This window comes from Nicotiana tabacum, chromosome 4 (genome assembly GCF_000715075.1).
Source record: "Nicotiana tabacum cultivar K326 chromosome 4, ASM71507v2, whole genome shotgun sequence".
NCBI classification, from domain to species: Eukaryota; Viridiplantae; Streptophyta; class Magnoliopsida; order Solanales; family Solanaceae; genus Nicotiana; species Nicotiana tabacum.
In genome coordinates this window covers 34,283,301-34,309,179 of record NC_134083.1, presented here as the reverse complement: position 1 = coordinate 34,309,179, position 25,879 = coordinate 34,283,301, and the positions used below count along the sequence as shown (strand labels likewise).

At 36.8% G+C, this 25,879-nt stretch overlaps 1 protein-coding gene across 2 annotated transcripts; it reads right to left on the bottom strand.

Annotated features, from left to right (window-relative positions):
- Positions 1 to 19,796: 19,796 nt before the first annotated feature.
- On the bottom strand, positions 19,797 to 25,795 carry LOC107803026 (pentatricopeptide repeat-containing protein At1g74850, chloroplastic). 2 transcript variants are annotated; one of them, XR_012708608.1, is made up of 4 exons: positions 23,640 to 25,785; positions 22,602 to 22,939; positions 22,339 to 22,484; positions 19,797 to 20,565 (listed from the first exon to the last, which is right to left on the bottom strand). XR_012708608.1 is itself a non-coding variant. In XM_016626619.2 (4 exons), exons 1-4 carry the CDS (start codon positions 25,457 to 25,459, stop codon positions 20,229 to 20,231), a joined length of 2,580 nt encoding a protein of 859 aa, XP_016482105.2. In that variant the 5' UTR covers positions 25,460 to 25,795; the 3' UTR covers positions 19,797 to 20,228. The 2 variants fall into 2 exon arrangements, 1 of the variants encoding a protein (XP_016482105.2); XM_016626619.2 differs by having other exon boundaries at positions 22,339 to 22,446; positions 22,625 to 22,939; positions 23,640 to 25,795.
- Positions 25,796 to 25,879: the final 84 nt, after the last annotated feature.

Below are 25,879 nucleotides of genomic sequence, written 5' to 3'. Positions count from 1 at the left end.
TATTTAAAAAGAGAAAAATATGTATATATATAAATATGGAGTCTTGAGAAAATTAGAGAGGTACTTTAAGGTAATTCTATGGAGTCTTGAGAAGATTAGATAAGTACTTTAAGGTGGTTCTATGTTGGTAACTAGATGCCAATAAGGGCGATGTGTTTTAAAAAAGAAGCAAAGTGTAAAAAGAAAGACAAATGTGAGTAGTGTTCAAGGAGGGTGTAGTCACTTGTATCCCAAATGCTTATCCTACCCTTCCCTAAACCTACATTACAAGCTTAAAAAGTCCTTATGGGATCTCCAACCGAATGTTCTTGAATAGGCGGCGAATTAAAATAAGGGCAAGCTTATGGCATGATATTTTGTAACACTTGAAATTCTTTGTTGAGAGTGAGTGTCTTTGTGCATTTGTCCCTTGTGTTGTTATTGTAAATATGGTAATTTTGGGACTTTCTTTCTTGTGAGGGCACATGAATTATGATGGATTGGTGATATTGATGTATCCCGAAATAAGTAAATTGAGCATATGTAGTAGACTAGTACTTTTGAGTCACTTCTTGAGGCTTTTTATTGTCACTTGATTATTTTGAAACTCCTTTGCATTTCTTAAAGTTGATTTTCAATGAGGGAGTTGTTTGGTTGAGATTCACAGGCCTGAACCTAATTATTAGTACCAACCAAATCCATAAGTATTGTACTTAATTAGAGAATGTGAGTTGTTTAGGATAGCAATGCCATTTGTGCTTTAAGTGGTAGAACCTCACTGATTTGTTTAGATTTGATTTGCTTGATGACAAGCAAAAGCTTTAAGTTAGGGGTGTTGATGAGTGGTGATTTTACCACTCATTCTAGTCTCTATTCTTTATATTTTGCGTCCTTTAATTATAATGTGAGGTTGTTTATGGTGTGTATTGCTAGATTTTTAGGTAAATGATGCCACGAAGAGACTTGAATTCAAATGAAGCGGAATTGAGCAAAAAAGAGTACAAAAGTGCAAAATCCTTCAGTGATTCCGCATCTGTGGAACACTGTCCGCATATGCGACCTCGCATCTGCGAGCTGGAAGGCCGCATCTGCGGAGTTAAGCTTCACTGAGGCCGCATCTGCGGCAAAAACTCCATATCTGTGGAATCGCTGGTGCGACTATTTTGTCTGCAACTGCGGAGAAAGGGAATTCTACATGGGCTCGCACATGAGATGGTTTATCCGCATCTACGGAGTCGCACTTGCGCCACAATGTCCGCATCTGCAGAGTAGGCGAAATCCACTGAGTTCACGCATCTGCGATGTAAGGCCCGCATTTGCGGAGCCGTACCTACGAGGATCTTTCTGCAAGTACGGTCAACGGGTTTCTGACCTGGGCAGTATTGATATTTCACATTTTCTCAACTCCAAACCTACAAATACACGAATCATATCACATCTTGGAAGATCTTTGGCTTATTTTTTCAGTCCATATACTAGAGAGAACAAGTCCTGGAAGCTAGGGTTCTTGCACACACACTTGGGTCTTGAAGATTTGAAACTTTTGGTTGAGAATTTCTGACTCCTTTATGCTCATTTCTTCATTTCCTTGCTTTGTATTGTATATCTAAGTATGTAGTATTTATTTCCAATACTTGAATCTTGTTTATGAAAATATTCATATTTAAAGTGTGGATTAAATACCTTGTTGTGCTTATGTATTGAACGATTCTTATTTATTATGAAGCGAGTTGTTGTTTCTTTAATTATTCTTGTTCTTAAATATTTCCAAAGGGATTAGCTAACCCTAGGACTCGCCCATTTACTTCAGATTAATTTTGGGAAAAATTATTCGGGGTTAGAAAAGATTAATTAACAAGAACTTGAGACGTTAACCCTCACTTTATAGATTCTACCTAGGGATAGGAATGAACTACTTGTAGCTATATTCGGGTGTGCTTAATCTCTTAATTGTTTTAGGGATAATTCAATTAGAAAGTCTTGTTAGTCTTCGAGAGAAGCTAATATAAAATTTATTATCCGAGACTAATAAATAATAAACTCGTTCATATTTATAAAACTGTGAAATATATTGGATCGTTACTTGAGTGTAAATCCTGATACACCCATGCTTGTAGCCATTGATCATTTTACTTGCTTTCTAGGTTAGTTTACATTTTCGCATTTAGCTATAATATTTTCCCAACAATCATTCTAAGTGTTTGGCATTGCATAATAAGTGATAATTCTCTTACATTCCTAATCACCTATTTATTGTTCTCTGTGAGATTCGACCCCGACTCATAGTTGAGTAAATTATATTGCATGCGACCGTGTCCATTTACTTTTTAGTAGTAGATTTGGACGTCATCAAATAGCTCTGTGAATCATTTAATATTATAATGTCATGCATATGCATATAAATGTCATACCATGCATAGGTATATGCGTTCATAACATCATCAAGCCTCTGAGGGCATCCCATCATATCATCTCGGCCACTGTGGGCAATTTATCAACGTATACCAGCTGATCATATGGTGGTGCGTATATAACGCCGTAACCTTTTTTAATTATAAGCATTATGAATTATATATACGCGTATATAACGCCATCTGATCATGGGTCAATGTACATATATAAATGAATGCAATGCATAAGAAGTACGTCAATAAAACCTCTCGGAACATCATAAGACCATTATGCCTTTGATTAATGTCATAAAGTAAACTTTATCAACTTACGTATTTTCTGAGACCCATGAACAGATGATAGAATAATAGGACACATGGGGAATCAAGAATATAGGCATCTCTAGTATTTTTATGAATAGAATCAGTTATGGAAGTTGTGCATTTGCTCGTTTTGTTTGTATCGTATAGATCATGCCAAAAAGAAAGAAGGGATAGCCTTAACATATCTGAGCCGATTCTATTAAAAATCCCTCTAACATACGTCTTTTGTGATAAAACACGTAACGGCGGATCGAAGTAGGGGAAAAGTCCGTATGATATTCTTGAGAAAGATTGCATCGTACTCCTTTAGAATCGCAAAATCTCGTTGCTATTTTCTAAGAAGTCTCGTATGAATCTCTTGCTGAAGCTATTTACGTTGCTATGAAGATAGATATATCTCTCTTATGTGAGTTGATCATAATCTTGTATGATATCTTAAATGAATGAATGAATTAGAAATGTTCCTTATTATAGTGGTGTGGGCCCCACTTGGCAAGAATGAATTTTTGGCCAAATCTCCTAATTATACCACCTTTTTTCATGAATTAAGAGTCACCAAATAAGGCTTTGATTTCCTGCCACGTTGGGGGGGGGGGTTAGGCTTATTCAAAATTATTCACTTATTTTCTTAATTAACTTGTTAATCCCCCACTAATTCAATAATTAACTAATTACCCACATAATTAATAATTATCTCAAATTACTTAAAATACTACTCACTTTTAATATATTTTATACACCTTACTATCATGGTCATGTGGTATCTTGTATGGCATTAGTCCATAAATATCGGGTATTTTAACTCGGACCGTATTTTATCCCAAAATATCAAACTTCGACAAAACTCATTTTCCTCGATTCGCTTACCCTCTCACCTTCACGAATTTACTCATCACTTGTTTTAAATAGCATAATGCTTATAATCTCAAAATAATCTCATTCCCGAACTTACGTCGATTAACTTACGACGAAACTTTAACATACGAAAATGCGGGATGTAACATCTCATTTTCGACCTTCCATCAATTTACTTATGGCGTACTTTCACGTATGAAAACATAGGGTGTAACATCATTCCCCCCTTTGGAACATTCGTCCTTGAATGTTGACTGATGCACTTATCATTTCCATAACTTATGTCTTACAAATACTTTAGTACTCTCCTTTCCATCTAGGCAACTGTTCTGTGAATAATTTCAAAGGCCAGGGCATTACCCCCTTTAGGCCTCTTTCTCATACCACGACTTGTGGTCGGAATCCTTCCAATCTTGTAACTGTTGCTACCTTCTATCATGCAGCATGTACGACTCTGACCTTGTAAATGTGCCTATGCAACTCTTCTCTCCTTTTTCCTCCAGCTTTTAGCCAATCTCTGGGCCTCACTTTGTAAACAATCTCAGAGTCGTACTATGGGTATACTTTCTATCATGCAGCATGGGTATACTTTAGTTCTTCGCTCGTTACTTTGTTGAACTTACGAATATTATTATACCTTATTTCATAGATCCGTTTATCCATTTGTATGACTTTACTGCCATAACTCTTACTTTGATTTATCGTTACTAAGGTCTGCTACCAAACTCCAGGTTACTCTTGTTGCTTATCTTATATGCATAAATCTAAGTCCTTTAATGCTTCTTCATTACTGTTCATCTTAAGAATGATGGTCTAATCTCATCTCATACTTTGTAACTTTTATTCATCCATTATTGATTCACCTTAATACCTATAACTTGACCTCTTATGTAACACTGTCGCTAGGGCTCACGTCTTATCGGGGAACATCTAAAATGATTAGACTGATCCACCTGGGGGAGATACCATGCTTCTATAACCGTATTTCATAGCATCCCAGCGTGATTCATCCTATGGGGGTTATTCTAATCCCGTACAACTCATGAAATCCCCTTTTTTTTCTTCAAATCATAACTCAATCGAAGGCCCAAACGTCATCCTTTATCTACCACATTACACCATTATTCTACTACCAGGGAAGTATTCGATCTCTTCTAAATGCCATTAGTCTTAAACTCCTTTGAGTTCATTCAGGCTATACTGAACTTTCTATAACTTAGAGAAACCATCAGCTCTCTTGTTTTCATGGGCTTAATCCTGAGGACTTATCCATTCTCGTCACCTTCTCACTCTCCCTTTCTTACCCTTACTCATGTCTTCCTAAAACCTTGTCGCTTTACCATACTTTAGCTTGCGACCTACACATATCTATTTATATTATTCGCCACCTTTATTCAACTTACTTGCACCATAGATTTTCTTATGTTATTCTGGAATATCAAGCGAGACATCACATCGTCTCCAACTCTTCTTTGCTCTCTTGACTAGATCTCTCGGTACCTAGAAACCATATGCTGGAAGATATGCCACTGACGACGCCACTATCATTCTTGGATACTAAATCCCCGCACTTCTAGTTGTTTATCCGAAGTATAGACTATTCATAACCTTCTACACTTGAGTATCTCGTACGTTGTTCACCTTTACCTTACTTACCTTAGAATCTCGCATCACATCTTCTATCTCTTTCATGAACTCCCTTCCACACAGGTATAATTTATATCCACAACTTGAAACTTTATTATAATATTTGCACCTCTGGTGCATACACAATCTGGTGGGAGCTTCATACTGACTTCTTATAAGGTTGGTACTCTTCTAACTGGCTTTATCGTAGAGCTGTTATAGAATATGGCTACTGTACTATCTTTCTTGTACCTCTGATATTAAGAGTGATCCTGTAACGTTCTCAATCACGATTTTTATAATTTTCTGGATCCAATAATCAGACTCTTGATTTACTAGATTGATGTAACTCTTTAGTTTCCTCTTCCTCCTGATCAGTCTTTATATAGGCTTAAGCTATCTTCTGATCTGCGGCTCCTGGTATTAGTTATTACTTTAGCCTTTCATGGGCGCTACGGATTATCCATGATACAATCTTCTAACAATTCAATCCTTTGTCTATGACCTGGGCTCAATTCTTTTTTTTTAACTTATACCGGAGTCTTCTATGGCTGTATGATTGTCTACATATATGCTGCATGGATAATATTCCGAAATCTTAAGTGTGTTCATAACGTAACTAACTCTGGATCATTGATCGAATAATTCCTTTCGTTCTTTCTCAGCTTTCTTTAAACATAGGCTATTACTTTTCCTGGTCTTTCTGCCCCCTTGTTGGGTGCATACTTAGCTTATCTTAGTTCCCACGCATGCTGGAATTTTTATGCAACTCATATGGTCTCGAATATTACTTTTGATTTTTACTTCCCGTTCATTAGCCACAGTATGTGCCACTTTCCTTTGGAGTGCATACAATTTTGTAGTGAGACTATTTTTACATGACCATTTTCTCTTCAAGTTACTATGCTTAGGTTGAAGCCTTCTTCCGTATCTCCTCAGCTAGTCTTTCATTGTAGTACTTAGGGAGGACCCTCTGACTCTTGTAAAGCTGTGAGCTTATTACATCGTATAGTCGACGGAATTTTTGATGTTCTTCCTGGCCTATAATTATCCGTAGTTACTTACCTCCACGCCCTTGTGCTTGTAGGGTTGCTTCTGAACTGATATTTTGACTATATTCCTAGTTGCACTCTCTTTTATTTCCGTAACACTCATACGATACCTTTTACTACCCCAACTCCTATCTTAATATTTCTCAAGGATCACGATGTCAAAACTACGAGGCTGAATTCACTATATTAGGTTTTACTATGTTTATCTTGCATGATCTATTGATTTGTCTGTATCCTTTTGTCTAGCCATAACTAGGCTCTTCCTGAATCAACTACTAACTACTTGTTGGCCCATTCTCATATCAATATTCCGCATAATCTTTCTTGGGTTATTTCCTTTGTCATAACTTACCTCTCGCACTGGCTCCTTATCTATCAATAACATCTCGGGCAGGAACCCTTACTTCCTTTCCTTGACATCGTGTTTGCATAATGTTCTATAATTGTAGCATATCTGTAGGATTTGAATAAGTATAATCTCATCCCTTTCTCATTTTTATCGCATTCTTCCTTTACCATTCCATATTTACTAAAAATACTTAATTCTGACTTAATGCCATATTACTCCATATTCCGCCCTTTTGGGAAGTACTAACATTTAGTGCTACGATGATCTACGTATAAATGTTTTACCTCTTCATCTTTGGCGTCTTTTCACATCATCAATGACCCTTACTCTCCTCTCGATAATCCTTCTGTACCAAGGATAACAAATTTCCTTACTCGCGAGGGTGACACTTAGTATAACTAGCACATACAGTCCCTTAAGATTAACTTTGCTCATATTGCTTGCTTTAGGAAAGTGTCTTTCTGAATGACCATTCTCTGAATTTCTCATGAATCTTCTTCTGTTGTCCATTTTATTATCGTCGGAACAAAATCTGAAATTCTCATGATGTCGACCATTATCAAATCACTTAGTCCCTAATTCATGTTTAGTTTATCTTATTCACCAGCCCATACTGATTTCTATTATTCTGGGGTCTAACCTTTTCTTCTGGTAGTCGCATTGGAGTCACGAACTTATTTCTCGAAATGAGGATATGACTTTATGGCATATACTCTTTTGTTGTCTCAAGGCCTGTCACCTCTCGTCTTTTCCTTCACTTGACTATAGACTCTGTAACACTGACATCTTTTTGATCTACTATTGTCATCCATGTATCACATTTTACTCATAATGCTTCATTAATTCTCTTCTTATTTCCCGCTAACATTTATGTCTATCACTATATTCTGAAAACTCGAACAAGACATTCTTTTGCTTTTAGCTCCCCTTGCTCCATCTACAGGCTCTTCGGGTTGCCTGACATTCTTTCTCTACTAGGGACGGGAGCCACGCTAAGGAATATTTATCCCTTCCAAGCTTCCAGTGACTATCTTTGTAAAAAACATCCAGAACATTCTGGTATTCATATCTAGTTGTAGTATTCTAGAGTGAACCATCTGGGTGTTTCACAAGGAGATATATTAGCACATTTGTAATATCCTTCGGAAATGTCAACTAACTCAAACAATTCATCACCATTTTGGGTTTCTCTAATCCTAGCCGGATCCTGATATCCCGTCCTTCTCTTAAACCATATCTATTCGCTCCCATAGGGCATAACTGAGATGGGTGTGGCCGATTGTACATACATCTGTTATTGTTGAAGGTAACTCAAAATGCTTATATTTCTCTGCCTGAAATGTAAATACTGATAATCTTCATTAACTGAGCGCCTCGTACCCTTCTTCACGTTGCTTCTTTTACTTGTTGAAACTTGTATCTACCTTCTGAATCTCTCATTACTTTTCATCATATGGGTAGATTTTCTTGCCTTAAGGCTCCTTATCAAGAAGCTTACGCCTCTTAGTACACACATATTCTGCTGAAGACCTCACATTTATCCATCATAAGAATGACGAAATCGAGTTCCTCTAACTCAATTCTTCCACAGCTACATTCAATTTCTTACCAACTGTCTTTCTGGATGTAGACATCGTCATATTATGAATAAGATAAAGTTTAGAAAATTGAGTTCTTACAACTGAGCTCTACCACACGATCTAGAGTAAGAAGAAAGAGTGACAGTCCTAAATGCCCTATAGCCTCCTGCTTATAAGAGTGGTGCACAACACACCTATAAACAAGACTATACTAGACACGGCTTGTAGACTCCCTAGGATAGAACTGCTCTGATACCACTTTTGTCACGACCCAAACCGATGGGCCGCGATGGGCATCCGATACCTTACTCAATCGAGTACCAACGTAACATATCTTTCCTATTACATCATCATGGGTAAGTGGGTCAGAAGGGGTGTCATGAGATAACCAGAGTAAACATGAGGGAATACTCGTCATAGGACGACCCAACCTGATATAGAAACTCATACCTGTGACATACGGGCCTATAAGGCCAACGTGATCCTTTATATACTTAAAACATAGATCGACAAGGCCATACAAGTATCTGTATACATAGCATCTATCTACAAGTTTCTAAGAGTACATATATATCATAAAGGTCAGAATAGGGATCCTCCATACCAATCAATACATGTCCTAATCATACTGACCAAATAAGCAACTCCGGAGGAAATTGAGCGCACCAACATCTTCTGTTGAGCTGATAGCCTACTTGGAGGACTCTCGAACTGTCTATCGGGACCTACGGGCATGAAACGCAGCATCTCCAGGCAAAATGGACGTCAATACAAATAATGTACCGAGTATGTAAGGAATGAAAATCAGTAAATAATAGACATTAGAGAAACATGGAGTAAAAGACTCAACATGTATGTCTGAATAGCTCTGTGAATCATTTAATATTATAATGTCATGCATATGCGTATAAATGTCATACCATGTATAGGTATATGCGTTCATAACATCATCAAGCCTCTGAGGGCATCCCATCATATCATCTCGGCCACTGTGGGCAAAATCATCAATGTATACCAGCTGATCAGGTGGTGGTGCGTATATAATGCCGTAACCTTTTCCCATATCCCATATACATATAACATACATACATATATATATATATGCGTATATAACACCATTTAGTCATGGGTCAATGTACATGGATCAATGTACATATATAAATGAATGCAATGCATGAGAAGTACGTCAATAAAACCTCTCGGAACGTCATAAGACCATTATGCCTTTAATTAATGTCATAAAGTAAACTCTTTCAACTTACGTATTTTCTGAGACCCATGAACAGATGATAGAATAATAGAACACATGGAGAATCAAGAATACAAGCATCTCTAGTATTTTTATGAATAGAGTCAGTTATGGAAGTTGTGCATTTACTCGTTTTGTTTGTATCGTAGGGATCATGCCAAAAAGAAAGAAGGGATAGCCTTAACATACCTGAGCTGATTCTCTTGATAATCCCTCTAACATACGTCTTTTGTGATAAAACACGTAACGGCGGATCAAAGTAGGGAAAAAATCTGTATGATATTCTTGAGAAAGATTGCACCGTACTCTTTTAGAATCGCAAAATCTCGTTGCTATTTTCTAAGAAGTCTCGTATGAATCTCCTGCTGAAGTTATTTACGTTGCTATGAAGATAGATATATCTCTCTTATGTGAGTTGATAATAATCTTGTGTGATATCTTAAATGAATGAATGAATTAGAAATGTTCCTTATTATAGTGGTGTGGGGCCCACTTGGCAAGAATGAATTTTTGGCCAAATCTCCTAATTATGCCACCTTGTTTCATGAATTAAGAGTCACCAAATAGGGCTTTGATTTACTGCCATGCTGGAGGGTAGGCTTATCCAAAATTATCCACTCATTTCCTTAATTAACTTGTTAAGCCCCCACTAATTTAATAATTAATTAATTACCCACATAATTAAGAATTATCTCAAATGACTTAAAATACGACTCACTTTTAATATATTTTATACACCTTACTATCATGGTCATGTGGTATCTTGTATGGCATTAGTCCACAAATACCGGGTATTATAGCTCGGACCTTATTTTATCCCAAAATATCAAATTTCGACAAAACTCATTTTCTTCGATTTGCTTATCCTCTCACCTTCACAAATTTACTCATCACTTATTTGAAATAGCATAATGTTTATAATCTCAAAATAATCTCATTCCCAAACTTACGTCGATTAACTTACGACGAAACTTTAACATATGAAAATGCGGGATGTAACATCTCATTTCCGAGCTTCCATCAATTTACTTATGGCGTACTTTCACGTACAAAAGCATTGGGTGTAACACTAGCTGAACGGGGTCAAGGTCCTCTATGGTCGATCCTGCGGACTCGGCCACATCGGGGTCTCTGATGAAGTCTTCGATGTCGTCGCCTACCAACCTCGACCCTATTGATTGCTATACTTCCTTCTCTTTATCCCTCATTTGTTAAGTGGTCGTGCAGTCTAGGGCGATGCGGTAGCATTCTTGGGATGTGCGTTGTTCCCCGCGTATGTTGAATATGCCCCAAGAAGTTGGGAATTTGATGACTTGGTAGAAGCTGGAGGGTATAGCTCTCATGGTGTGTATCCACGGTCACCCTATTATGGCGTTGTATGTCGTGTCATGATCCATGATGTGGAATGTGGTCTCCAGAGTAAAGCCACCCTCCAGGACGGGGAGTGTGATCTCGCCAGATATTCGTTCAACTGCATTGTTAAAGCATGTTAGTATGATGCAGCGTGTTACTATCTTGTCCTAGAGTTTCATTTGTGTGAGTACTCGGGGATGGATAATACACACGCCGCTCCCCTCATCTACCATAATTCGTCTTACGTCGGTATCTAAAATTTGTAAAGTAATAACAAGAGCATCATAGTGAGGGAATGCCAAACCATTAGTATCTGACTTATCGAAGATGATACTTTCTTTGAGTTCATCATACCGTTCGTGGGTGACTCACTGTTTGAGCTTGTGGGTCGTGGTGAACTTCACGCTATTGATGGAAGCATCATCTCCACGCCGGCGGTCATGTGGATGGTGCAGGCTGGCTAGGGCGGCTTCGGTGGCCATTGATGTTGTTCGCGCCCCCTGGCAAAGTTGGTTCTTCCCCGATTGCTCAGCAATTCTTTAAGGTATCCCTGTCGCAACATATTTACGACCTCCTGTCTTAGGGCGATGCAATCTTCGTTTTTGTGTCCTTGCTCTTGATGGAACTTGCATAGGGCATCTGATGTTCTGGTATTCGGGTCTGGCCTCATCTTTTGTGGCCACTTTACCTTTGATTCGAGCTTCTCTAAGGCATAGACGAACTCTGTAGGTGACACGCAAAAATTGTGAGCGGATAATAAAGGGGGCATACCTCTTTCATTCCGGTGAGTCCTTGTTCTTGACCGGGGTGGGCCTTCTTCATGGAGGGGTGAGGGTACAACGGTAGTCCTGACATATAGAAGATGTCGTTCCTGGTTTGGTCGTGAGGTTGCCGAATCTTTTCTGATATCACTTCTCTGATCTTTTCTCGAGTCTGCTTGTACTGAGGTCAGTCGATGAGTCGGCCCATTGAGGTCGTCTTCATCTGCTCAAACTTCAGCACAGTATGCATTATGTATTTCTTCCCAAGTTGTTGGGGGGTATTTCATAAGCCGACTTAATAATTTTTTTGTCGCTCTCGAACCATTTTTGTGCAACCTGTTTTGAAAAGCTACCACCGCCATTCCTTCTTATACATTGGGCAAAGTCATTCTCACTCGGTTGAAATGGGCGAGGAAGTCCCTAAGCCCTTCTCCCGGGGACTGTTTGATAGTAAAGATATCATTCACTCTCGCCTCGACCTTCTTGGCTCCGGCATGGGCCGTCACGAACTTATCGGCCATTTTCTCAAAGGTTTCGATGTAACAGGTTGGTAGTTATGAGTACCAGGTTAGTGCTCCTCCCGTGAGGGTTTCGCCGAATTTCTTTAGCAAAACGGAGGACACTTGTTCCTTCATGAGGTCATTGCCTTTCACGGCGGTGACGTAGTGGGTCACATGGTCCTCGGAGTCGGTCGTGCCATCGTATATTTTCAGGTAAGATGGGATTTTAAAAGTTTTCGGTATGGCATGTGGGGCAGCGCTATCGTTGTACGGCTGCTCGACGAACCGACTGACATCTCTCTTCGTCAATAACATGGGAGCGCCCGATATTTTATCGACCCTTTCCTGGTGCTCTTTCATTTGGTCCCGAAGCGCGTTGTTCTCATTTTCTATTTCCTCGATCCTTTTCAGAATGGTTGTGAGAGTGTCATCGCCTGCATTTTTAACAACATTGTGAGTGATACCTGTCGTCGCGGGTAGATGGTGAAGTTGATCATGTTGCTCGTTCATTGGTGGTGCAGCACAGGTTCTCGCATTTGCTGCGGTCGCGTCCTGAATGGGCTTATGGAGGACGTTGGTCAGTGTATCAGTTAGCCACGCCTCAAGGAGCTTCTTTATCGTTGGTGGTGCCTCCTCTCCTACGGATATGGAGGTTGTCTTGCCAAGAGATTTTGTGATACTGCAGTAGGGAGGGGGTGATCCACCTCGCCTAGGAGAGACATTGGGCGTTGTGTCTTCATCCACTGCTTCTGAGCTCTCGTGGATGATGTCCATGAGGTTGGTTGGGAGATCAATCATAATTCTCGTTCTTTCTTCTCTGTTACCTGCCATGTTAGATATATGCAAGCAAAGAGAAAAAGGTGTGTTGTTTTCTTCTTCTTTTTTTTACGTCAGCAACCAGTGCCAGTGGTAGATCTAGAAGAAATTAAAAGACTTAGATAGAAAATCCCCACAGACGGCGCCATATTGTTTGACTAAAAAATATAATTCTCGGTTAAACTATTAAATTTATATAATGGGGGTTAAATCTAGTTAAAGATAATCACTCCAGATATTGAGCACATAGACGTATAGTGGATAGGACTGAATTTGTATATGGTTGGTAGCAATAAATATAGAATATTCTTAAAATATGAGCGTTAATGGAGATTTAACTAGTAATAAATGTCAATAAATCGCATTTAAGTAAATACAGAGAATGGTTCACCCAATAATGAAAGGGTTGGGTGAATATTCTGCCTGACAGTGATGAATGACTTTTCTTGCATCTGATCTATATTGGAACTATTCTCGGATGAAAAAGTATGAAATAATAGATGATGAAATCTTAATAAAAAGGTAGAGTTTGTATTTTTGCTAGAGAGAAAGTCTTCTCAAAATATGTTCTTATCAAATGAATATTACATACCTTTTCCCCTTATCCCTTTTTCTATTTATACAAGTCATATTCCTAACAACCCTAACAGTACAGATCAAGGGAATATCCAAGGGAATATTCTCTTTAATATCTTATTTCAAAAATTAATCGTTACAAGTCTTATCATTAATAGTCGATCTCGACCTTGACCCTTGTCAACACCTCGGTCATTGACCTGGCTATACCTTGGATGAGCTCGAACGATAACTTTAATGCCAAATTACGCTAAATATTTCGAAGGCGAATTTTTGGCCAAAAATGGTTAGTAACTCAGAACTCCGATAATCGTATGCCCATGCCAGGATTTAACAAAATTGACTCTTTATGTTGTAGGCCTTCAATTTGACGTGTGTAAAGTAGAAGAATAATTATCCTTATCTATCCGGTTGACAAGCATCTTTAAATCATTATGGGGCAGTCCACTGAATGATAAAAGATTTATAATTGCAAGGCCCTACACCAACACAACAATACAAGGCAATCCCCCACAAGAAACCCTATCAATCTATCATCTTATGTGTTATTTGTAGTGATATGATTTTTTAACAAAAGAAACAAGATAGTTGCGATGATTTTGGATACTTAACTCGAGGATGAATTGATTAAAGTTGCATTAGTTTTAACTTTTGAGTTGAATGTCTAGTGCTAAAAGGACTAGTATAGTGAAATTATTATTCTTTTCCGCTAGATGATAATTAATGCCATATTGTAAATTGCAATTAGACGAACTCTATTAATGGGAACAAAGTCAACAAGCCCCACTATAATTAGCATAGAGAATCTTTCTAAGTGAGACTCAGATGGGATTAAAGGAAAGGTTCTAATGCTGCCAATATTAAATTAGAGTAAGCTCCAAGTAGACCATAAATAATTAATGGCTGCATAACTTTAGCAACTTCCGAAACTAATTCCAGATTGAACTATATGGTTTTATAATTATTCTAATCTCCTTTTATATAATTTAATAAAACTCCAAAGCTCCTGGAGGATTTCCTTGTGAGCGTTTTTTGTTCTTGGTCTGGTTTTGACAACGACAGTTACCAAGGAAAATATCATCTCACTGTCATTTAAAAAGTTATGTTTCATTTTGAGATAATAATCTATGGCAGAAAAACTATAATTTTAATTCAAGGCTTTGTCGTTTCAAAAATTACTAAATTACTAAAATAAAGAACATGTAACTTAAATTTACTTTTTTCTTTTCGATTTTTTTCGCCCCACAGCGCGAAAAGAGGACGTTCATCACCCCGTATAAGTGTGTATGTGTGTGTGTTTCTTTTTTTGGATTTGGATTTGATCAGATGATCTCGTTGATTGATTAATTTTTTAGATCAAATTTATTTTTTAATATTAATATTAATATAATATTATTTTAATCCAAAATAACCTTTTTGTAACGGTAAATTGTTTTTCTTCCGTTTTGAATTTCCCGTTCGAATTTAAATTTGGCGGTTTGTGAAAATGGTTGGCATTTTAAATCTTCTTTTGAGTTGCAACCTTTACATAAAGAGTTGCAACTCTTCGGTATTACCCAACTTTTTGGCTATAAAAACATTGATATTTCTCACAGATTTTTCTTACGAAAATTCTTATTTCTCCTTCTTCCTTATGTATTGTTTTTAACAGGAAGAAAGCAGCAAGTGTGGTTTGCTACTCATCTTTGAGTTCGTTGGTCACTGGGGTTTGAAGTACCGCTACACCAGTGAGGGTAATCTGTTATATCCTGAGAGGAAATAATCTTAAACCTCGGGTACCAGGAGGGGATTAAGTTCCTTAAGAAAATATTGTGCGAATTAATTTCTATTCTTCTACATTTCTGATTTTACTTTGTTTATATTTTTGAATATATTTTGGAATACACATTACTAACAGAATCGTCTTTTCTTTTTAGAAAAAGTATTTTGAGGTGAATGAAACGTAAAATGGTATGAAACGTAAAATGGTAAGTAGCATATTTTCCCCTATTTAATTTGTTGGAAGTCAACTGTGAAATTCTTTTTGAAAGAATGAGACAATTGAAACAACTGAACTAGCAATTCAAGAATGTTGATGGATTAAACGCGTGTAATATAACAGCATATTCTCCACAAGAACATAATAAATGTTTAAAATTTCGGTTTAGATTATATATTTTTGTTAGACTTTTATTGTTAATATAAGAAATCAAGTGTGATTTAATTTCGATATGACAAAAAGATTTTTAAAAAAAAGTAGTTGAGATTTCGAACTTATTAATAGCTGCACTTTGAGGTCTGGATTAACCCATAAACTCATTAGAAGGAAAGCGCTCCCCTATCGACCATGCTTTATTACGAAGATGTACAGGGTACTTTTGCAAAGATCTAATCAACACAGGCAACTACTCCTTTATATTTTCTTTTCTGCTGATTATATTTCGTATTAATCATCTCACTAATTTCGGTTTTATGGAAACATGCGCTGTTAACGTGCATAGATCGTCAAAATTTTCTAATTTCGTTTTTTGCAGACATAAAAATTATCATGTACTATAATTTTTTTATTTAATAAATCTTTTAAGAGCTCTAAAGGTCACAATCAAACAAACAAGAATCAAGAATACGAGGTTTAAATTATCATTAACGAGGTAAATTATTTAACTATAATCAAGTTGTCATATGTTTTCTATGATAATCAAGTTTTTAATTAACCATAAACTCGCGATCCGCTCATGATGCTTTTGTCTTCATGAAACAAACATTATCTTCAACTAATAATCTTTAAATAAAAAATTACGCACTACAATATATTAGGGACCACTTCAATAACTAATTAATCAATTATCACCCATTATTTCATCTTTAAAATCCGTACTTTGGACTTTTGTGATCTCGATGTTAATCAGTACTATTACTACTACTATTTTACTAGTCAATAAAAATATTGGACTAAGAGACTATTTTTTATTCGTTTTATGATTTTATTTCATAAAATGAATAAGAAGAAAAAGAAATATCATTCAATGGCGAACCAGATAATTCAAAATGAAAGATTGTGGAAAACATTTTATGAATATTTTAAACAGATTATAAGGAAAACTTTCAAGCGAAATAAATTGAGAAAAATAAGCAATGAACATATTTTAGAATTGATCGTGTTTTTCATGAATTGAGCACTTGTACATAATTTCTTATGAATATATTCAAAGAGGTAAATTCGACGACTTTGTTCTTGTAATCTAATTCTCTCGGAAATTTCTCAAAAAAACGTAAAGAGAGGTAAAAGCAAGTAAGGAGGCAACAGACAACAGTGCGTGATTTCCTGGATTATTATCGCGTATTTTAGTCATTGGAACTATTCTCTAAACCCAATGATGACTTTAGCTTATTGAAGAGAAAATGGCACTAAGGCTCGTTGTATATTATTAAAAGTTGTTAAAGCTATGTTATAAAAAAATGGGTAGGAGTGAAATACTGTCATATATTTGTTTTTATCCGAGGATATGGCCCTGATATGAAGATGTGGGGGTCGAGCATTAGGGTAGTAGGTTAGAAAATAGTTGAGCATTTTTCTACTTCGTACCGGGTGTGGGACTAGTCTGATAGCGTTTGTCTTAGACTGCCAGCGGTTAATGTTGTGTTCACACTATTTTTCTATTTTTCATAGCACCGAGGCTTCTTTACTGGTTATTGTTATTGCGTTTCATCTATTTTTTGTTTCTTATGATACTGTTATTATTTCTATTTGTTGATGGTACTGATATGTTGTCTCTTTTTCTCTTTTTCGTTTTCTTGAGGCGATGGCCTATCGGAAATAACATCTTTACTCCATCGGAGTAGGTGTAAGATATACGTACACACTATCCTCCCCAAACTCCGCACATGTGAAATTTTACTGAATTGTTATTGTTGTTGATACTTCAAAGTAGAAAAAAATATCATAGTCCTATAAAATTTCACGAAAAAGTATACTTCTAAATGTATGATTCCATTTAAGTGAGTGATTTCAGAATTCCCACTAACTTTTATTATTAAAAAAGATGAATTTTTCTATTTTTCGAAAATTTAAAAAATTCCAAAAAACTATTTTTCAAAATATTTATTCATATTACTTACAAAAATTCAACAACCATCCAAAATTTTATTCATATTCAAACACAACATTAATTATCAAATATCATTTTCACTTAAAAAAAAAAAATTATTTTCTTCCAAAATTTTACAATTCTTATGTCCAAACGCCCACTAAGTGATATCAAAAGTGTAGAAAAAGGAGGAACTCTCCAACTGAAATTTTTATTTTAATATTGCGACACGTATCTTTTCTCTTTTACGAGGTTTTATGTCTTCTCTTTTAATTGCGTGTAATCTCATACGATACCCATTACACAAAATATAAATTCGTCAATTATTTTTTAAAAATAAAAATAATTTTGTAACGTATACACTCTTGTATCATAAGCAACCTCGCCCTAATACTTTACTTTTATCAATAATAACTTTATTAATTATTGTATTATTTGATCTAATTTTAGAAGTCCAACTTGCATAGGCTCAAAGATAATTTTAATCAAATTGCCTAAAAATGCATTTTAATTCTTGCTAAGATCACAAATCCTGCAGTAGGTGACTAATTAAGACTTTTGAACAGTGAATATGAAAGCTGAACAATTTTCGTTCCCTCTATCTCTTTTTGGTCTTTGTTAGATTATTTTAGTAAGTTACATTTCCACGAGTGAAGTCTGGTTTATGCTTTCGGCCAAAATATAATTGGGTTTGTTTTGGCAAATACATATTTGTTCATAAATTTTATTCATATTTTGGTAAATTCCCTAAACCCAAAACCCAAATTCCAAAAAGAGCTGGTTTTGGCCCAAATTATTACTACTATTATATTCTTTTAAAATTATCTCAAACTTTTATATTTTATAAAAGAGATCACCATTTATTATTTTGTAATAATGTTGTTTTGTCTTTTTTGTTATCTGATAGTCTATTATGTAGTTCATTATAAAAATAATAATTTTGTACCAAATTTATTTATGTTCAGGATTATGGTTTGCGATAATATAATAAATTTTATTGATGAAGGTACTGTTGGATATTTGTGATAGTTTTTAGAACTTGTGGGTATAAAACATGTTTCATGTTTTTTCAAAAAAAAAAGTGAAATATGTTTTGAAAACTGATGTCCAAACACATTTCATCTTCAAACCAAACTTCATACAAATCAGACTTTTCAAAACAAATTAAACTTTCAAACTTTTTGACAATACAAATATGCGTCTTTTTCTGTTTTGGAGCAAATGCCAAAAGAAAGTATCGGCAGTTCGAACTCTCCAAAAATGTCGTAGTGTTTGTGTTGGATCCTCTATAAACAGTATATTTTTGAATGATTCGATACGGGAGCGATAATATTTTTGGAAAGTAAAAGGTGATGGCTAGGGGAACCTTCAGTGCCCTCCATCCTCTCTAAATTAGGTAAAGAAGAAATTAAGTGCTGCACTCACAAAGCATGGCTTTCTCACCGTACTTTTTTGTTTGTCAGCACCTTGTTTTTCCTTTGGAGTTAATTTGGACCATTTTGGGTGGATGTTATCAATTGAATAAACCTACTTAGTTATTCTACTAGCCTTAATAGTTAACTCACGCAACTTGTGCAAAACATGTCAAAAGGAGAGCCATGCATTTGAAAGAAACTGAGTTTAATCAATTGTTGAGAACTGAAATTAAAGTGATAACTTTATAGGTGCTTGTTGTAATCAACTGTACTTTTCTTTTCTTTTGCATAAATTAATCAGATTGGTTTAACCAAGCTCGAAGAATAAAGCCGATTTAATCTCCACATGTTCGTCTTATAAGGTTCTCTTTAGAGCTTTCGAAAACTGGATGAAAAGTTAACCTTTTCACTTTTCAGAAGTGGATAGCCCAAAAGCCCACCACCAGGTCTATACCATGCGTGTTGTGTGAAAAGCTATAATCCAGACCCTGTAAAAGTGGGTAAAATATCCTAAAGTATGTACCGTATCTCAATAAGGTAATCTACGGCGCAATTGTTAAGTTATTTTATTAAAGATTGAATGTCCTTTTATCTTTATCTTTTTATAAGGCTTGTCTGCCACTATAACTCTCTACAAGTAGCAATAACTAATGAAGTTTTAGTTTGTTGACCAGATAATATCTCTCGTTCTAAATTCATTCATTGCCAACAGCCCAACAGGCAACAGGTTGTATTGTTCAAACAAACAATTGCATTTTAGTGGCAAAAGTGGTTCAAAAGTTAGTTACTTGCACATTGCATTCACTAGTATTTTACTGATAAATGCGAGCATATAAGGCTACCTCTGAAAGGAAGAATGCTAATGCCTAACTGAGATAACGTATCACTCGCTTTGACAAAGTTATTGACCGTGCCAACTCAAACAAAATTAACGGACACACGTTATATCTACTATTAGCAACATGAATTGGAGCCAGCTCCCAAAAGAATCAATCATTTTGATTTTAGCAATGAAACACTCTCAATATACATGTATGCATGAGCAAGCCGTGATAGGAAACGCTTTCCAATTCTTCAGTTACCCGTCCCGCAAGCGGGGTGCCAGAATTTTGAAAACACCATGAACTTTTGGCATTCACTATGCAGTGTCACAAGGGCATTGCACTTGTTTGACAGTTTGAGACCGAATGATGTGATGCCAAAGCATTTCTATAAGATAGATCAAAATTAGAGCATGGGCCAGGTAATTTTGTGTTCTTCGTTTCATAGGTCAAAAGGCCCATGCAAGCTCGATAAACTAGTCAAGCAGATTCTGCAAAATATCTCAATCATCCGCTTAGACACTGCTCGCCATAAGTTGTGAATCTGATTTCGTGCTTCTCTTGCTATCAGCATTCGCACTTTCTGATCTTTTTGCATCACTCACGGATGTCTGTGTTCCCAAAAGGGAAATGGGAGAGTTACTTAAAGGAATTAGTCTGTCACCTCCCGAGGATTTTTTTGGTTCGGCACTTGAAAAAGTACGTTTGAGCTGAGTCTTTTGACAGACTATCCGCCCCTTATTCCACCCAGGGAAACAAAATGATGACGAAACAGTATCCTTTAGAAAAGAATATGCAGCCTTAGCAACCGGGAAATCCCTAGTTATTGAACTCTTCTCTGTCTGACCTCGTCTGATTCAGAGAAAGCAATCATATAAACTTAATTGAAAGAAGGGGAAAAAATGAAAAAGACAACCAAATAAATTAACAATACAGTTAACTATTCCTATCTGACGTAGATACCACTGTCAGACGAGAAACAAGTTAGACACGAAGATACAAACACTTCGAAAATTATGGAGACATGATATATTAGGAGATATTTATCTTTCCTCTCTCCTAAAAAGAATGAGTCATAGTATGAGGGTCAAAAAATGTAAGTTTGGACATTGGCTTCTAAACAAAAAAAATTAGTAGTGTGATGTTGAAAGGAATACATGATATGAGGTTGGTTTAGTTGATCCTAACCAAATGATGATGAAGTTACTTCAGTAAATACAATATATACATAATAAGAAACTACGTAAAAGTACTACAAGTATAAAACTTTTAAAATTCAAAAATATCATGTATGGTTAACATAACCATTAAACACGATAATTATCAAGAGAGAAGCCATGTAATATCTCAATGAGTAATATCATCCTAAAGAACTTTTTTCCTTTTGACAAGTCATTAGACTTTTTCCTTTTAATATTTCCAAGAAATATTATGGCCCTCAAATTATTAGTTGGGATCAATTGACACGTTTAGTCTCCTTTTCTCTGACCAAAGTCCGACAATGAAAAAAGGAGACACAAACTGAAGTGTGGTAGTGCCAGATACCCCAATGAACCAGTACATGACCATATAGTTGGTGTTATATTTCATAGTTCAGTTTCAATTTTTCAAGTTTTTAAACAATTTATATATAGCTTTCAATTCTGATCTTGATCCAAGGAGTAGCTAACACAGAAGTAACCCAGCATTGATCGAACCAATTAGCAAAATTACGGAGGAAACCTCCTAATTCAGCTTCCACAACCTAAAAAAGTATATCGGTGCATGAATTACTTATATATAAAAAAAGTATTTATACACATGCATTTTGAATTTCAAAAGCAGCATTTACACTTCAGTTTCATAAATTTTCAAGGGTCGAATTATTACTTCAGCCCAGTACTTACATAAAAAGATTGGGTTATTCAAAAGTTAGATCAAGGAAAGCATGCTAACAGATTGCCTATTAGCAACCTTTCCTCATTCTAAAACTTAAATTTTCAACTTAATCCAGTACTTCTATGAAAATGGTCAACTTATGGTATTCCTTTATTAGTCAGGTTTTTTGTTATCTTTTCCCCAAATTTCATTAAAATTCCCCTAGTTCCTAATTCTTAGCCTTCTTCAAGTGCCCTTTAGATGCTGGCTAGCATTTCTTCAAGAGAAAGTTATATTAGTGTAAGATATAAGTGATTTGGTATTCTGGCGTAAAAGTACACCAATCATACTTATCAAAAAAAAAAAGAAAAAGAAAAACACCAGGCATACGAGAAGCATGAAGACAAAAAGGGTGATTAGCCACATGATATAGGCAACTCCATTGATACTTAAAGGATATCTTGCACAAATCCTAGACAAATGACTGGGTCAAATATCCTACCTGTCTGGTAATAGACTTGTTTTGGGATAAGCATGTGTTCATGCTGCTAGGTGATGGTCATTGCTCTTCTTTCCCTTTAGCTTTATAGTAAGAAGCAAATAACTGGCGAAACTAAAAGGAGTACACGCCCAAAAAGTAGGTTCCAGCAATTACATTGCTTGATCAATCTACACCCATGCCCTCCAACCCCACAGAAAGTAAATAGGAAGAAAGCATCACATAAAGGAGATGATCACTGACAAAAAGCACGAAGCAAAAGCACTTACACTACAACAACAGAAGCCAATTGAGGAAGCTCTTCGCCTTTATGGAACAACTCTTCCATATCGTTGAGCCAAACTGAAATTGCAGTGCATGCACCACCAGGCCACATCCTAAAACAATAGAAAATAATTAGAGAAACACCACATAACTATTGTAATATACACCCATTTTCAATATTTCCTACCAAGGAACAATTATGCTAGCACTATTTACAGAGTTGGAGCAGGTTGAAGGGGAGGGGAATTTAATTTAAACATAGTAACACCATATCCCTAAGAAAACGAGTACCTATGAACATCCACAGACCACACAAGTTTGTTTCTTCGAAACAGTTCAGAGAATAGCCCCCTTTTTGTTGCTTCATTGAGCACTCTTGCAGCCCTTTCTTTCTGGCCTAACCACCAAAGTGCTTCTATAAGAGTGTTGTAGAACCTCATGCTCAAACCACAGCCTTCTGAGTTGAGTTTGTCAAAGACATACTCAACCATCTGCCAATTATTCTCATCATCAAAATCTCCATGAATCATTTGTCCAATAACTTGGTGCATATCAGAAGTCTTATTTGTCATCACGTCGTTCAACAATTCACGGGCCATATTCCACCTAGTAAAAGAATTTCAAGAAATAAAACATATAAGAATATTGGAAGCAAAAGAAAAGGAGAAAGGTCTTCTCTGTTACTCCAGTGATGCAAAAATTTACAGGAATTCATCCACCAACTCTTTTTTTTTTTTTTATGATTGGTAATTCATCCACGAGCTCTAAGAGCATCCAAGCATCAACTACTATATTAGACTAGGACCAGCTCAATTTTCATGGCATAATCTATGCTAGAAGCTTTCGGACATAGGCTAAGCTCCACTTACACCCCAATGCCTAAATCTTGCCAATAACAGAAGTTTCTGCAAATAATGAGCAACACAAGGAAGTACAAATGCACAAATCCTGAAGCAGTATGAAAAAGTTAAAGAATAAGGTAGAAGAAGAAACTATATGAAATATATGGAAAAGAAGTTCAAAATGTAATAGACTAGATCAGACGATGCACACAACTAGTCAAACAGTTTAACTTCACTGTGCATTTTTCGAGTAAGCGAATGGTAGAAATTGAAAATTCAAATAATTGTATTTCCACTTAGTACCTTTAGAAGCACAGTCTTATAAGAAGCTATATCCCAGCAAGTAGAAAGACAGCATAAAAATGGGTCTAAAGAACCATTTCTGAGGCACCAATGTTAGATTAATAGAACCATATCAAGTTTTAAAATTTGAGGAATCGGTTGATAGGAAATTAAATTCTAACCTCTCACTTTTTGCGTAAATTGCCAACATCATACAGCAGCAAATGATGCTAGGCTGAATGCCCAATGATTTAATTTCCTGAAACTGCTCCTCACTTTCGTCAACTAGGCCTGCAAAGCAGTAAACACTCAAAACTGCCTCAAGCGTCCGCTCATCTGGATCACATCTTGCCTTTTCCATCTCAACATAGGCTTTTATAGCTTCTTCGAACTGACCTCCTTGTCTATACCCTTCAATCATCCCGTTGAAAGAATCCCTGTTCCGTGGAACTCCAACCTCACCCATTCTAAACCATATTGCTTCAGATTCTTTGTAAAGTCCCCCTTTAGCAAATGCATGGATCAGAGAATTGAAAGTCTCCACCATCGGTCTGCTTCCTACCTCATTCATAGTATTAAAGGCGACAACTGCCTCCTCATACAGCGCAGCCTGTCCATAAGCTTCAATTACGCCAGTATACACTTTAGAACTAGGCACCAAACCTTGTCCATTCATATGCAGCAGGATCCTCTTCGCATCATTGTGAAGGCCTCCCTTTCCACAGGCATATATCAACCCTTCATAAGTCTCCATATTTGGTTCTACCTTCTCCTCAACCATGTCATGGAACAATGTCACCACCTCCTTAAAATAACCACCTTCACCAAAGACCTGGATGAGAATATTGTATGTATCCGCATCAGGCTCCGTATTACTCATTTTCATCTCAAGGAAAAGGTCCCTAACCTGATCATACCTCCCATTTTTGCCATATAAATTCAACAGAACACTATAAGTTTCTGCATTAGCCACACATCCAGCTGTCTGCATTTGCCTAAACACATCCATAGCCTCTTTCATAGATCCCGAATGCGCATAAGCCTCCAATAAGACATTATAGGAGGTGACCTCCGGCGAGGTACCCCCAGCCTCCATTTCCATGAGTAATTCTGACACCTGTTCCAACTTCCCCAGTTTGCCAAAAGTATCCACCAAATAACTGTAAGTAGTTACATCAGGCAAAACCCCAGCCTCGTTCATCGTCCTAAAAACCATCTCTGCCTCATCTCCTAACCCTCTACTTGAACAAGCACTTAGCAAAGTATTGTAGGTAACTAAATCCGGTTGAATACCCTCATGTCGCATCTCGGCAAATAGACTCAATAACCCTTCCCATTCATGTCCACCTCGAGCACAAGAGTTAATAACTGTGTTATAAGTCAAAATACTAGGAATTATCTTTTCTTGCTTCATTTTTTCAAGTAGTTGAAGAGAAGTTTCGTATTGTCCATTACGGCCACAAGCATTAATAATAGCAGTGTAAGAGAATACCGTTCGTGCCACACTATGACTTGGCATTTCGTCGAATATCTCGAAGGCTTTATCAAGAAGGCTTTCACGGCCTAATATTCCAATCATGAGAGTGTAAATGTGCTCATTGGGCTTGCACCATATTTGGCGCTGCATGTACTTAAAGAGTCGCAGGGACCGCTGCCAATCGCCACGCGCCGCGAATTCCTTGAACACGTGGGAGAAGTCAGTGAGAGAGAGCTTGTTTTTGAAAGTATCCAAGCACCGGGCGATGCTTCCACGTGGTGGGAGGCTCGAGAGCTTGTTTATTAGTGTTTCGACATCGTAACTGTACTTGCCTTTCTCAACAGTGACCGTTGGGTTGCCTAAGATGAGCTCTTTCGGCTTGGCTCTGACAGCGACTGTTAGAAGAAGGCGGCGGTGGACGGGGGAGAGCTTGCCGTAGTTTGGGATTTTGGCCGGGAATAGGAAACGATGAGAGGGAGGGACTGGAGTGAGGACTGGGGAGAAAGAGTTGTACGATAGGGACATTTTGGTCAATCTAACATGTGTCGCCGTCTAATAATCAAGAAGTTAACCGACGCCGGAAGATGGAGAGCGAGCGGTGAAGTGGCGGAGCACGGTGGAGCTGAGCTCGGAGAATGGCAGAGAATGAGCTAAGGTTTAAGCTGGGGTTTCAAGGAGGAGAAGAAGAAGTAGTTGAAGGACACGTGGATAATGGTGGCTGTGGATAATAATGGCGTAAAATAACTGAAAATTTATTACTAGTATTTTCCTTGAGAAGGTTTCAGCCCCGTGTGCATTTTGCACTTTTCTTCTTTTGAATTATTTCTCATATTTGGGTTCTTTTTTCTTTTACTTTACTTTGTGTTGTCACTTGAACGGTTTTTAGGAAGTCGGCAGTTACCTTGAACGGTTTTTAGGAAGTCGGCAGTTACCTTGAACGGTTTG

Excerpts from the sequence above, each read along its gene's own strand:
- LOC107803026 (XM_016626619.2), bottom strand. The coding sequence starts at position 25,459 with ATGTCCCTATCGTACAACTCTTTCTCCCCAGTCCTCACTCCAGTCCCT. Across the intron at positions 22,940-23,639 it reads ATTTACGCAAAAAGTGAGAG|GTGGAATATGGCCCGTGAAT; the intron begins GTTAGAATTTAA and ends TTCTTTTACTAG. Across the intron at positions 20,566-22,338 it reads TTGGCTTCTGTTGTTGTAGT|ACGAGGTCAGACAGAGAAGA; the intron begins GTAAGTGCTTTT and ends TCTCTGAATCAG.